This window comes from Rhincodon typus, chromosome 23 (genome assembly GCF_021869965.1).
Source record: "Rhincodon typus isolate 14 chromosome 23, sRhiTyp1.1, whole genome shotgun sequence".
NCBI lineage: Eukaryota > Metazoa > Chordata > Chondrichthyes > Orectolobiformes > Rhincodontidae > Rhincodon > Rhincodon typus.
In genome coordinates, this window is record NC_063354.1 from 29,594,466 (window position 1) to 29,607,793 (window position 13,328).

Consider the following 13,328-nt stretch of genomic DNA (forward strand, 5'->3'; position numbering starts at 1 on the left):
AGTTCCTCACTGTAATGTCCTAGGCACAGCCATATTCAGCTGATTCATTAAGGATATTCACTCCATAATAAGTTGGAAGTGGGGATAGTTCCTGATAATTGCATAATATTCAGTAGTATTTCTGACTCCTCAGCTACTGAAGCAGTCCATGTTCATATATAGCCTGGACAATATCCAAGACTGGGTTGATGACAGGCAATAAACATTTATGCTACACATGTGCCAAGCTAAGACTTTCTCCAAATAGAAAGTATCTAACCATTTCCCTTGACATTCAACTGTATTATCATTGCTGATTCCCTGACTAACAAAAGCCTGCTGGTCACAATCAATTAGAAACTGGACTGAATCAGAAATAGGAATGTTGTGGCTACAAGAGAAGGTCTGTAAAACATCCACAAGACATAAATACATACAGATTTATTGCAGTATAGAACAGATGGTCAAGGGTGGAGCCTGGATGAGTGCATCCCCAACAGCACTCAAGAAACTCAAACATTATCCTGAATAATGTTTGCCTGGCATCCCATCCACCACCTTAAACATTCACTCTGTCACCATCAACACAGTGGCAGCAGTGTGAACTATCTACATCATGCAATGCAGAAACTCACAAAGGCTCCTCTGGCAGCACCTTCCACATCTTTGACCCCTACTACCTAGAAGAGGAAGGCAGGAGATACATGAGAATACCATGATGTCTGTCCCAGTATTACACTGATGTATTTTTAAGCAACTTGGAACTACATTACTGTTCCTTCACTGTCTATAGTACATGGATAGTAACAGATCAAGACGGTGGATCAACATCCTGTTCTCAAGGGCAATTAGGGATGGGCAACAAGATCTGGCCCCCATATCCAAGGGAGGGAAAAAAACTGCTAAACCCAGGTGTTTGTCTCAGCATAGTACAGTGACGTTCCTCTTTCCACCACAACTGTATGACTGCATTATATAGTAATAGCCCTGTCTCCACCAGTACTGAAGCCCAGCACCACCCAAAAACAGACCTGTCTTCAATACTATCGTACCACAGTGTTGCAGTGGCAGAACTGTGCCCACGAGTACTATGCAGTCGTTACACAATGACAGGCTTGTATCCAGCAGTTTCGTACCCTAGTGTTATAACGACCAACCTGCGCCCGACAGCAACGGACTTGTGCATTTCACAGTAACAGATCTGTTCCCAGCAGTAGTGTACCTGTATAATACACTGACTGTCCTATTCCCATCAGTCCTGTATCCCAGTGCTATGTAGTGACTCTCTCGCCCCAGCAGTAGTGTATAGTGTTGTACAGAAACAGAACTGCGCCCAACAGTATGTACCCTAATGTTCTAGGGTGACCACTTTGTCCCCACCAGTGCCACTCCCCAGCGACAAGCTCTGAGGAGCCTCGATACTCACTGAGCCATGATTCCAGACTCTCACCCTCCGCCATATTGTCCCAGCGATCTGAAAATCTCGTGGAATCTGGGAAATATCGCGCGGGTTCAGCTGGGGTAAGGGGCGGGACTTGAGTCGGGGAAGGTGGGTGGAGGGGTCAGAGGTCGCGGAGGTGACGGTTGGAGCTGGAGCTTGGAAACTGTGGGTGGCTCATGGAGGGGTTTGGAGGGTGTGTACTTGAGAAAGCTGGTCCAGAAGTACAGCCTGAATTTCACATAAACAACTCGGGTCATGTTGATTTTAGTCTCCGTGTGTTCTAGGTTTTTGGTGAGAGGGCCCTAGTCATCCCAGCCCTCGCAATCACTCACCCACGTGACAATATAATACCCAGAATGAGAGAAAGCTATTTTTAAAGGGTTGGAGCATATTAACTATTCCATTAAGACCAGTCATTGTCCTAATGAATGGGTAGGCAGACCCTAAGGACCAAACGATCTACTCCTGTTCTTATTTCTTAAGATCTTATGAACAGGAGGACAGAGATTGCAGGAACGGAGGGAGAGCATAAGCCGTCAGAGAGCAGAGAATGGAAGTTCAGAAGGGGAAGTAGGTGTTTGCAAATTACAGAAGGAGCATTTGGTTTGAGGTGCACAGGGAGCATGGGGAAGGACCAGGGATTTGAGGGGATGTGGAGTGTCATGGGGGTGCAGGGATGTTGTGGGAATGCAGTGGAGATGGGGAGTGAATGGAGAAAATGCATGGGAAAAGGTGGGAAGATTTGGCTATGAATGAAGGTCCAGGGGCATGTACAAAACAATATGGGGGAAGTGGAGAGGTAGGGGGATGGGAGGATGAAGGGGGTATAGTTTGCTTGTGCAGGCGTGGAAGATGTATTGGGAGTATGGGGGACTATGGATGTTGTGCAGGGGAATGGATCACTTGCTCTCAACTGTAGCAGCCTAGCCAGGCACCCACATTGCACACTGTCCTCCTGCAAATTCTCAGTAGACCCCAGGGTCCCTGGATCTGAGTTTCTGAACAAGGCGGACAGTCAAACCTCACTGTAACCCTGCTACAAGGTGCTAACATGGGAGAAAAGTGAATTTGACCACGTGCCCTCTAAGACATTAGGGTGTCCCGAAAAGGGAGACGTTACTTCTCCAATATGGCCATTGCAATATTGCCTGTGGTTTAGTCTGCTGCCTGAAGAACTGGATAATATTATCACATCTTAAAGGGGAAAATTAAATATCAGTGAATTTTAATAAAAGGAAGTCTAGGCCCGAAATGTCAGCCTTTCTGCTCCTATGATGCTGCTTGGCCTGCTGTGTTCATCCAGCTCTGCACCTTGTTGTCTCATCAACAATGGTATTTCTATTTCTTAAGATGGGGCAATTTCAATTTAATCTTAAATAGGAGGGTATTGCTAAAGCTGGCCTTCTTTAAACATGACTGGACTTTAAAATAAGAAATTAATGCCTAAATTGGAATTGGACATATATTCGAAAATGTGAGGATGTCAGAGCTATGGAAAAAGAGTAGGGGAGTGGGAGAGCTCTGTTAGAGAGCTAGCAGGTACTATGACCTTTATACCTTTCTTCTATGCTGGAGGATTCAATGTGTAAATGTCTGGCCTAATTAGACATAACACCGTTAATGTAGTTTACACACATTCAACGATTGGGTGTTGACAATTAAAGCATTGTCATTTGGTATGGTCTCGGCTGTGTTTGAGGTGTGGGTCCACAGTTTTACTGGAGCAAGCACGAAATGTGAGTGAGTCCTATCGAGCTGGCTGATCTTTCTGCTATTTATGGTCTGACGTTGAATTTGGGCTTGGGCGCTAGGATCTTTAACTGGCTTAAAATTCAGCAAGAATGAACCCCTGTTTAACAGGGTGTTGGAGGGAAGTGCTATAACTTTAGAAATAAATTATTGCACAGTGACCATGATTGAGGTTAAAGGTGAGATAAACAATGAGAACAAAAGAAAATGAATCAAACTTTGAACAAAATACATTCCAAATATAATTCTTACCCGATTTGCGAAACTGAAACAATAGTTACTGGGCAGAGGTGTACAGTTAGTTACAGCTCCAGCTGTGGTGGAAAATCTGTTATGGTGTGACCATGTAACTCATAGAAACATCCATTGCTCCTGCTCTCTCTCCACCCTTAGTCTTCAACTTCCCTCTGGACCACCTTTCCATTCAATAGAGGCAGGGGCAACCCAGTGGAGTCAGGATGGGCATTCCTAGTGGAGGTGAGTGTTCCCAGTTGGGGGGTGCTGGTTCTTAGCAGAGGTAGAGTTTTCCCTGGGAACTGGGGTCTTCCAGCAGAGACAGGGTGTTCTCAGTGGAGATGAAGGTTCCCAATGGATCTTAGGTGCAACCCCATATAATATATTTTACAGTCACTTTACAGACTCCAGATCGCCTGTACTTCTGGGGCCTTGGTGAATCTGTGTTCCATGTGTGCTAGAAAAAGAAAACGTTTCAATTCAGCAGAATGTCTTCATGATACGCAGTCTATGTTATTGTACATATTCAATCATTTTCATTCTAAATCCAATTTTCTTTTAACATTCTTGAAGTTAATTTTTCAATGTTTAGTTTGTGCAATTTAGTATTTTATCTTTTTAGTATTGTGAGCTTTTTGGTCCCCTTATTTAAGGAAAAATATCATTTCATTGGAGGCAGTTCAGAGAATGTTCACTAGGATGATCCCTGATATGGGATCCCTGACAGCAAAGGCTAAACAGGTTTTGAATCTACTCGATGGAGTTTAAAAGAATGAGAGTCATCTCATTGAAACAAATAGGATTTTTAGGGTAAATGCTGTGAGGATACTGGTAACTGCGGAGAGGAAACTGTCCTTGATGGGAGAGTCTAGGCAGAGGGCATAATCTTAGAATGAAGGAGCACCAATTTAAGATTAACATGAGGAGGAATTTCTTCTCTCAGAGGGTTTTGAGACTTTGGAACTCCTTGCCACAGAGAGCTGTCGGTGCGGAGTCCTTGTGTGTACTTAAGGCTGGGATAGGTAGATTATTGATCAGAAGGGGAATCAAGGGTGAAGGGAACAATGCAGGATAGTGGATGTGAGGAGTGTTGGACCAGCCATATTCCTATTGAATGATGGAGCAGGCTTGAGGGGCCAAACGACCTACTCCTGTTCCTATTTCTTATGGTCTTATTAACCACGTAGAAACCAGTTTTTATTGTTTATTTTCTCTGAATTGATCAAGAAGATTCCAGGCTAGCTTGATTGCTCCAACCCCACGAACACAACTATTTTGTCAAGTTTTACGCTGCAAGTCAATTCTCATTAGAATATTTTATGTTGGCATTGGCAGTTTAAAAAAAATCGTTGCATGGATTCTTTCTGAAGATTCTAATTATGCTTGGATCGTCATGAGGCTTGTGGCTCAGGATTCGATTTTGCAGTTTGGAGAGAATGCTATCCTTGTAATATAATACATAATATATCCTTGTTTCCCCTTAACAGTAACTGCTATCTGACTCTAGGAAGTTCTTTGAACATTTGTATTTACACTGTTATACATAATACACTTCTCTGTAATACACAACATCTGAGACAGATTCACACATCCATTTCCTTTAGACACTTATATGCTGATGTTCATGTTTACATCGTCATCTTGTTCTCCTATTCACTCTCATTATGCTAGTTGGTAAGGGCTGTTGTGTAAAGTGGTAGTGGCCTTACCTCTGAGTCAGAAAGCCTAGTCTCAAGTCCCACGTATTCTAGATATGTGACATAACAAATCTGAGCAGATTGATTTAAAAATATCAAAACTACAGTTGGTATGACAAATTTGTTATAATGTTGATTGATTGCTTTGCAGTTATTGAGGAGTGGCAGTGCTCCAGTATGAGCTGAATTTCGTTGGTGGGAGGTAGAAACAAAACTGAGCAAATATCCTCCTGAGAATTCATCAAAAAGCTGTCAAATAATGGCTCAGTTGTTCACTGTGTGAGCTCCGCTGCACTTCCTGATTGTAAACTACAGACATTCCAAAGATAATTACCAAAATGAGGCTAATGATTTAATTGCACATTTAATGAGCAATTATAAATTAATGTGATTTCAGAAATCATTCAAATACCAATGTGAATGTAGACTACTAATTCAAAAGCAATATTACGGAGGATATAACTCACTCAGGATAGTCAGAACTGCAGATGCTGGAGTCAGAGATAACACAGTGTGGAGCTGGAGGAACACAGCAGGCCAGACAGCATCAGAGGAGCAAGAAAGTTGACGTTTCAGATCGGGACCCTTCTTCAGAGACTTGGTCGTTAATTCCATACTGTAGTACATAGATGTTGGGATTTTGGTTTTCCATTATCTGGAACAATAATAGTGCATAAGAGTTGGAAGAGTTATTCAAGTATCAAGGCTAACTTCAAATTGGCAAGCAACACAGAAAATCTAAAAGGTATGTTTGCAACGATCATTTCAATTTGATAAACAAATGTCAACTATTGACCTGGTATATTTGTGTTAGATAGAGGAGAAGAGTTCGCAAAGTAAGTTGAGTATATAAATAAATGTGACAAAATAACGTACTCTATATTTTTTGAGACATGGAGATCTGATGGACAAGCATCAAAAGAGGTCACAACCTCAATGCTACCAAGAAATTTCATATTCACAGTTGAGTATCCTTAAAACTGGATTGGAGCAGAGGGTAGAATTGGGTCTCATCCATGTCTTTGTTGCATCTAAACCCGACTATTTTAGCACTGTTCTGGTTGACCGTACACTTACACCACGCATAAATTTAACAGCATCTAAACCTCTGCTGCCTCTCCCTTATTTTGCACCAAGTCGCATTCTCTGTTCACCCCTCTGCTTTTGACCTACATTATTCCCCTAGATCAGCAACACCTCAAATTTAAAATTCTCTGCCTTGTCTGCAAATCTCTCTAACCCGACAACCCTCCCACATCCCTATGCTCGTAACTCCACTTCTAGCACATCTCCAATTTTTATTGTTCTAATGTTGGGGTTGACTAGGCCCAAACCCCTTCCCCTCCCCCTCATCCCCCGACTCCCCTTTCCCACTTCCCCACTCTAACCTCACTCCCACCTCTCCCCCACACTCCTCACTCCTGCACCCCCTTCACTCTTTCACCCACCCCTCCCTCACCTCCAGCTCCCCTTCTCTCTCCCCCACCCCGTCTCCCCCACACCCCTGACCCCCTCTCTGACTTCTCCACACCACCCCTCTCTGACTTCCCCACCCTCCTCACCCAACCCCCTACACTCCCACAACCTCTTTCTCCCCCCACCCCCTTTCTCAGTCTGTCACCCCCAAGCCCTCCTCTCATTTCCCCCACCCTCTCTCACTCCCTCACCACCAAAACCCCTCCTACCCCAAGCCCCCTCTCCTCCACCTCCCTCTCTGTCCCCCACCTCTCTCCCCTGTCCTCACCTCTTCCCCACCCTCCTCTCTCACTCCCTCATCGCCTCTCACTCCCTCACCCCTTTTCTCTCTCGCCCACCCCTTCTCTTTTCCCCCCCCCCCCTCCTCTTTCCCCCCCACCCCTTCTCTTTTCCCCACCTGCTCTCTCATCCCTATGACCTCTCTCACTCCCTCACCCCCAACTCCCCTCTCTTACTCCCTCCCTCAAACCCACTCTCCCCAATCCCCCTCTCCCCAATCCCCCTCTCCCCCACCTCCATCACTCCGACCTTCCACTCTCACTCCCTCATTTCTTTCAGTCGATACTTTTATCCATTCCCTTCTCTTCACCCTCACACTGGCAATGTTGCCTTCAGTTATCTGTAGCCTCATGCACTGGAATGCTGTTCTTCTACCTTCCTTTTCTTAAACAACAGCAAAAACTAATTTTTATATAATGGGTTTTAATGTAACTGAACCTCCCAATGTGCTTAATAGCGGCATTATAAAACAAAGTATGACCCTTAGCCACATAAGGATATTAAGGTCAGGTTAACCAAAGAACTTGCTCAAAGAATATGTTACAGGTCTGTCCTAAAGGAGGAAAGCGCATGAAGGGAGCTCGAGAGCGATAGGGAGAGTATTCCAAAGTTTAGGACATAGGTAACTGAAGGCATATCCCCTGTGTTCAAATAATTATATGTGAGAATACTTAAGTGATCCATTGAGATTGTCCTTAAAACTAGCTTTGATTACACTTTCCTATTTCACCTAGCTTTGTCCCTCAAATATGTTCTTGTGAAGTTCCATTGACTTCTCACACAGTTGAATTGACTTCATAAATGCAATTTATTGACAAGATTGGAGAGGTTGTTTAAAATGTGCAGTCTCCAGATGATGTAAATTAACCCTGCGTGAGAAATGTTGTTGACATTGGATCAGAAGGGATGTGGGTGAAGTAATCACTTAGTGAAATGTAAATTATTAACATGACATATTTCAATTCATGGTAGATGGGAGGAGGCATTGGGAAGCACCTGAGCAGAACTCAACATTAAAATCCACGCTTCCACTTTTCCTTCCTACGTCCATGACAGCTCTGACCAACTTTAGCAGCCTCACTCACTCAATTAAAATCAGTTTGCACAAATGAGGAACAAAATAATGGGCATTGCCGACATTGTGTTTATGTGTCAGTTTCCTGTGACGTGCGTATGTTGGAAAGTCAAAACCAAATGCAAATTTAAGATAAGGTGTCGTTAGAGAACAGGAAGCAATTGGCATCATACTTTTAGACCTCCATTATTCAAAATGAAAATTCATATTTATATTTATACATGCAGATTTAGAATTTTTATTGTGAACCAGTCACAGTGTAATTTTGAGGTGATAGGATGTAACCAGTGGATTGGTACAGACAATGGTTCTTGGTTTCAATTCTTTATAATCAATATCAGTAACTTGCATTGAACAAAAAGCAGCTCAATTTGCTAATGATGCCAAGATAGGTAGGAAAGTAAGATGTCAGGGGAAGGAGTGTCTGAAAAAGTGATTTAGATAGATTAAGTGGGTGGGCAAGAAGTTGAAAGGCAGAGTAGAATGTAGGAAAATGTAAACTTGTCCACTTTGGCATGGAGAATTTAAAAAGTATATTACTTAAATGGAGAGAGATAGCAGAACTCATGGTACAAAGGGATCTGAGTGATCCCTGGGTGGTACATGAATTAAGCAAACAGTTATACCATAAGGCTACAAGACACAGGAGTAGAACTAGGCCATTCAGCCCATTGAATCAGTTTTTTCATTCATTGAAAAATGACCTGATAATCCTCAACATCACTTTCCTGTCTAATCCCCATAAATCTTGATTCCCCTAACTCATTAAATGCCTGTCTGCCTCAGCCTTGATTATATTTAATTATCCAGCTGAACAGCCCTCTGCAGTAAAGAATTCCATAGATTCACTACTGTCAGAGACAAGAAATGTTTTCTTATCTCAGGCATTTCTTTGTCCCTAAGATTGAACAATCCACCCAGCTGTTGTCAAATCCCTGCCTGCTGCTAGCTCACCTGGCCAAAGTCCCTTTCCCTATGCCTGAAGCTTACATCTTGTTCTTATTTCTCTCCTATCTCCCTTCATGCCCTCTCTGAGCTCATCCTGTTCATGAAACCCACTGCCTGCTCCTATGATCCTATTCTCATTAAACTGCAAACCACCCAACATCTCCTTCTGGTTGCCATTTAGCAGATATTGCAAATGGTTTTCTCAGTTCAGGTGTTGTCTCGCCTTTAAATCTTCCTTGATCATTCTTCAACTTAAAAAAAATGAACCCTTGACTACACTGTCCAGCCAAACTATCAGTCTACCTTCAGCCTCCCTTTCCTTTCCAAAGTCCTTGAATATGTTGTCAATTCCCAAAACCATTCCCATCTTTTCTGGTTTTCTCCAGTCAGGTTTCTGCCCCTGCCACAGTACTTAAGTTGAACAAATGTTGCCCCTTGGTGACATTTACTGAGGGCAAAAAGTTAGTTTTCACATTCATGCTGACAACACTCAGCTCTACCTCACTGCTACCTCTCTGAATGCTTGCACTGTTTTTAAAATATCAGATTGTTTAACCAACATCTAGCAGTAGATAAGCAGAAATTTCTTCCAGATAAATATTGGAAAAACTGAAGTTATTTATTTTGGTCTGTTCTTCAAACTCTTTTCGTAGCTATCGATTTCAACCCTTTTCCTGGCCACAGTTTGAGATTTGCAACCTTGGTGTCACAACTGATCTCAAGATGAGCTTCTGACCTGATGGTTGTACCGAATTAACACCAGTTATTTCCACCTCTGTAATATTCTTCAACTTTACCTTATCTCAGGTTATCTTCTGCTGAAAGCCTCATTCACGACTTTGATACCTCAACCATTCCAACCAACTCTTGGCATATCACCCACATTCTACGTTTTGTAAACTCAAGGTCATCTAAAACTTCACTGCCCATGTCCTAACTCTCAATAAGTCCTGTTCATCTCTCACCCCTGCGCTTGTTGACCTTCACTTGCACCCAGTTAAGCATAGGCTTGATTGATAATTCTCATTCTTGCTTTCAAATCCTTTTGAGGCTTTGCCCCTCAATCCTACAGCTCCAAACTCTCCAGAATGTCAACAGTCCCCTAATTCCAGCATCTGAATTCTTTTTGCTCCACTATTACTGATCATGTCTTCAACAGTCTTAGTCCCAAACTCCGGAATTCCGTCTCTACACATCTTTGTCTCTTTACCTCACTTTCCTTTTTAAGACACATCTTAAAATGTACTTTATTGACCAAACTCAGTAATGCCACCAGGAATAGTGGCCACTGCTAAAGCAGATAGCGGTACTGCAACATACAGAAGATAGGTAAAAATATATTTAAGAAAATTAAAAGGCTGAATGCAGGTGAGGAAGCCCCTCCAGGGAAATTTTAAATGCCATGGTGTTTCCTTCTCTTCCCATGGCCCTTTTTTGCATAAAGAAGTCTTTCCCTGCAATGTCATTGTAAGGCGGTCTCCTGATGCAGCAAAATGAAGATAATGTGGCAAGATGTTCATAACTAGGGCCTTCACTTATGTAAATTAGCTGCCTGATTCTGGATCTGCTGTGGGTAAAATTCTCCAAAGGTGAGAAAATGTGAATATGGCTCCCTGCATGTCCTAAATCCAGTTCATTATGTTATTTATGTGGCTTACTGACACATTTTGTTTTACAATGGTCCAGTCAAGCACTTTGGAAGGTTTTGTTCTGATAAAGGTTTCATATAAATATGTTATGGGTTGCTGTAGTAAATGTTTATGTGTCATCTTTCCAAAATGCCTTTTGGAAACCCAAAATTACTATAGCCACTGGTCTCTCTTATCCAACATTTTATTGCAACCCCAAAAATATTAATAAATTTATCAAATATAGTTTCTTTTCCACAAATCATATTAACACCTGATTATATCATCATTTTCTAAATGTCCTGTTGCTACTTGTTTAACATTGAATTCTGGAACTTTTCTAATGACAGATGTTAGGCTAATAGACCTATAATTTTCTGCTTTCTAGTCACTGCTTTGTTGAATAGAGACATTACATTTTGTGGTCTCCAATTCACTGGAAGTACATAAGAGTACAGAGGACATAGAGAATAGAAACAGGTCATTCGGCCCAACTGGAATCGTAGAATCCCTATAGTGTGGAAGCAGGCCATTCAGCCCATTGAGTCCAAACATACCCTCTGAAGAGCATTCCGCCCTGACCTACCCAATCCCTGTAACCTTGCATTTCCTGTAGCTAATTCACCTAACCAGAACGTCTTTGGACTGTGGAAGGAAACTAAGGTACTCAGAGGACAAGGGAGAATTTGTAAACTCCACACAGACAGTTGCCGGAGGGTGGAATCAAACCTGTGTCCCTGGTGTTGTGAGCTAGCAGTGCTAACCTCTGAGCCACCATGCCGCCCTTTAGTTCTGACTAGTCCTCAACAATATTTACACTTCACTCAAAGCTCCTCCCATCTTTACTCCCCTAAACCTATCATCATAGCCATCTATTCCCTTCTCCCTCAAATACTTAACAACCATCCTCTTAAATTCATTTATGCCATTTGTTTCAACTACTCCTTGGTAGCAAGTACTACATTCTCTTCATTCACTGGGGAGAAATGTTTCTTCTGAGTTTCATGTTAGATTTCTTGGTGACTATCTTTTTTGATTGCCTCTAGTTGTTCTCCTCCCCAAAAGAGGAAACATTTTCTCTGAATCCACTCAATGAAAACAACTCATCATTTTAAAGATCTCTGTTTAGTCACCATCAGGCTTATTTTTTTCAAAAAGGAGAGACCACAAAATGTAATATGTATGTGTTTGCACTTCTGGTATCATCTGTGTAATACTTAGAATCCCTATCATGCAAAAAGAGGCCATTCAGCCTTCTGAGTCTGTACCAATCCTCTGAAGAGCGTCCCACCCAGACACAGACCCCACCCCCATAATCCCTCATTTACCATGTCTAACCCGCACATTTGTGAACATTACAGGCAATTTACCAAGCCAATCCATTTAACCTGTACTTCTTTGGACAGTGGGAGGAAACCACAATACCTGGAGGAAACCCACACAGACACAGGAAGAACATGCAAACTCCACACAGACAATCACCCAATGCTGGAATTGAACCCAGGTCCCTGGCACCGTGAAGCAGCAGTGCTAACTACTTGAACCACTCTGCACCCTCTCCAATGTCTCTGCAACCTTCACTGCATGCAGTAATCTAAATGTTGACAAACCAAGGTTTGCTAGATTACATTACCTGCTTTTCAGTTCTATCCCTCTTAAAAAGAAGGCTGATTTCATTTTCATGACCTTGCCAAACTGTGGCGCAGCTTTTAGTAATTGGTGTATTTTACTCTGAGACCCCTTTGTTCCTCTACACTAGCTAGGCTTGCTGGATGGTGAGTCACTTGGAGAGGTATTTGCAGGTGGTGGTGATCTGTGCATCTGCTGCCTATGTCCTTCTAGGTGGTGGTAGTTTTGGGGTTGGAAGGTGCTGACTAAGAAGCCTTGGTGAAGTTCTGCAGTGCCTCTTGTCAGTGGTAGAGGTTATGAATATTTTTTTTGAATGTGGTACCAAACAAGCGGGCTGTTTTGTCCTGGATGGTATTTTATTCTCTCATGGGACTTGTGTGTTGCTGGCTGGCCAGCATTTATTGCCTGTCCCTTGTTGTCCTTGATAGGATGGTGTTGAGCTACCTTCTTGAACCACTGCAGTGCCTGTGTTGTAGGTTGACGTACAATGTCTTTAGGAGGAAATTCCAGGATTTTGACCGTGTGATGCTGAAGAAATGGTGTTATATTTTCATGTCAGCATGGTGAATGACTTGGAGGGGAACTTGCTGGTGGTGGTGTTCAATGTACTGCTGCCCTTCTCCATCTAGATGGAAGTGATTATAGGTTTGGAAGGTCAGTATAAGGATCTTTACAGAATTTCTGCAATGCATCTTGTAGACAGGACACACTGCTGCTACTGAACATTGATGGTGGAGGGAGTTTCTTGCTTGTGGATGTGGTGCTAATCAAGAGGGCTGCTTTGTCCTGGGTGGCGTGAAGCTTCACAAATGTAGTTGGACCTGTACTCATCCAGGCAGGTGCGGGGTATTCCATCATACACCTGACTTGTGGCTTGTAGATGGTGGACGAGCTCTGGGGAGTCAAGAGGCGAGTTGCTCACTGCAGTATTCCTAGCCTCTGGCCGGTTCATGCAGCTAGTGTATTTATGTGGTGAGTCCAGTTGAGTTTCTTGTCAATGGTAACCCCCAAGATGCTGATAGTGGGGGATTCTGTGATGGTAACACCATTGAATGTCAAGGGGAGATGTCTAGATTGTCACTTATTGGAGATGGTCATTGCCTGGCATTTGTGTGGCACAAATGTTACTTGCCACTTGTCAGCAAAGCCTGGATATGGTTCAGATCTTGCTGTATTTGGACATAAACTGCTTC

At 42.8% G+C, this 13,328-nt stretch overlaps 1 protein-coding gene across 1 annotated transcript in view; it reads right to left on the minus strand.

Annotated features, from left to right (window-relative positions):
- The window catches only part of gga3b (golgi associated, gamma adaptin ear containing, ARF binding protein 3b), a 28,234-nt gene extending 26,731 nt beyond the window's left edge, over nucleotides 1–1,503 (minus strand). The window contains exon 1 of the mRNA XM_048610822.1: nucleotides 1,406–1,503. Within this exon, the coding sequence (XP_048466779.1) occupies nucleotides 1,406–1,439 (34 nt within the window). The 5' untranslated portion in view covers nucleotides 1,440–1,503. The remainder of the gene's footprint in view (nucleotides 1–1,405) is intronic.
- Nucleotides 1,504–13,328: the final 11,825 nt, after the last annotated feature.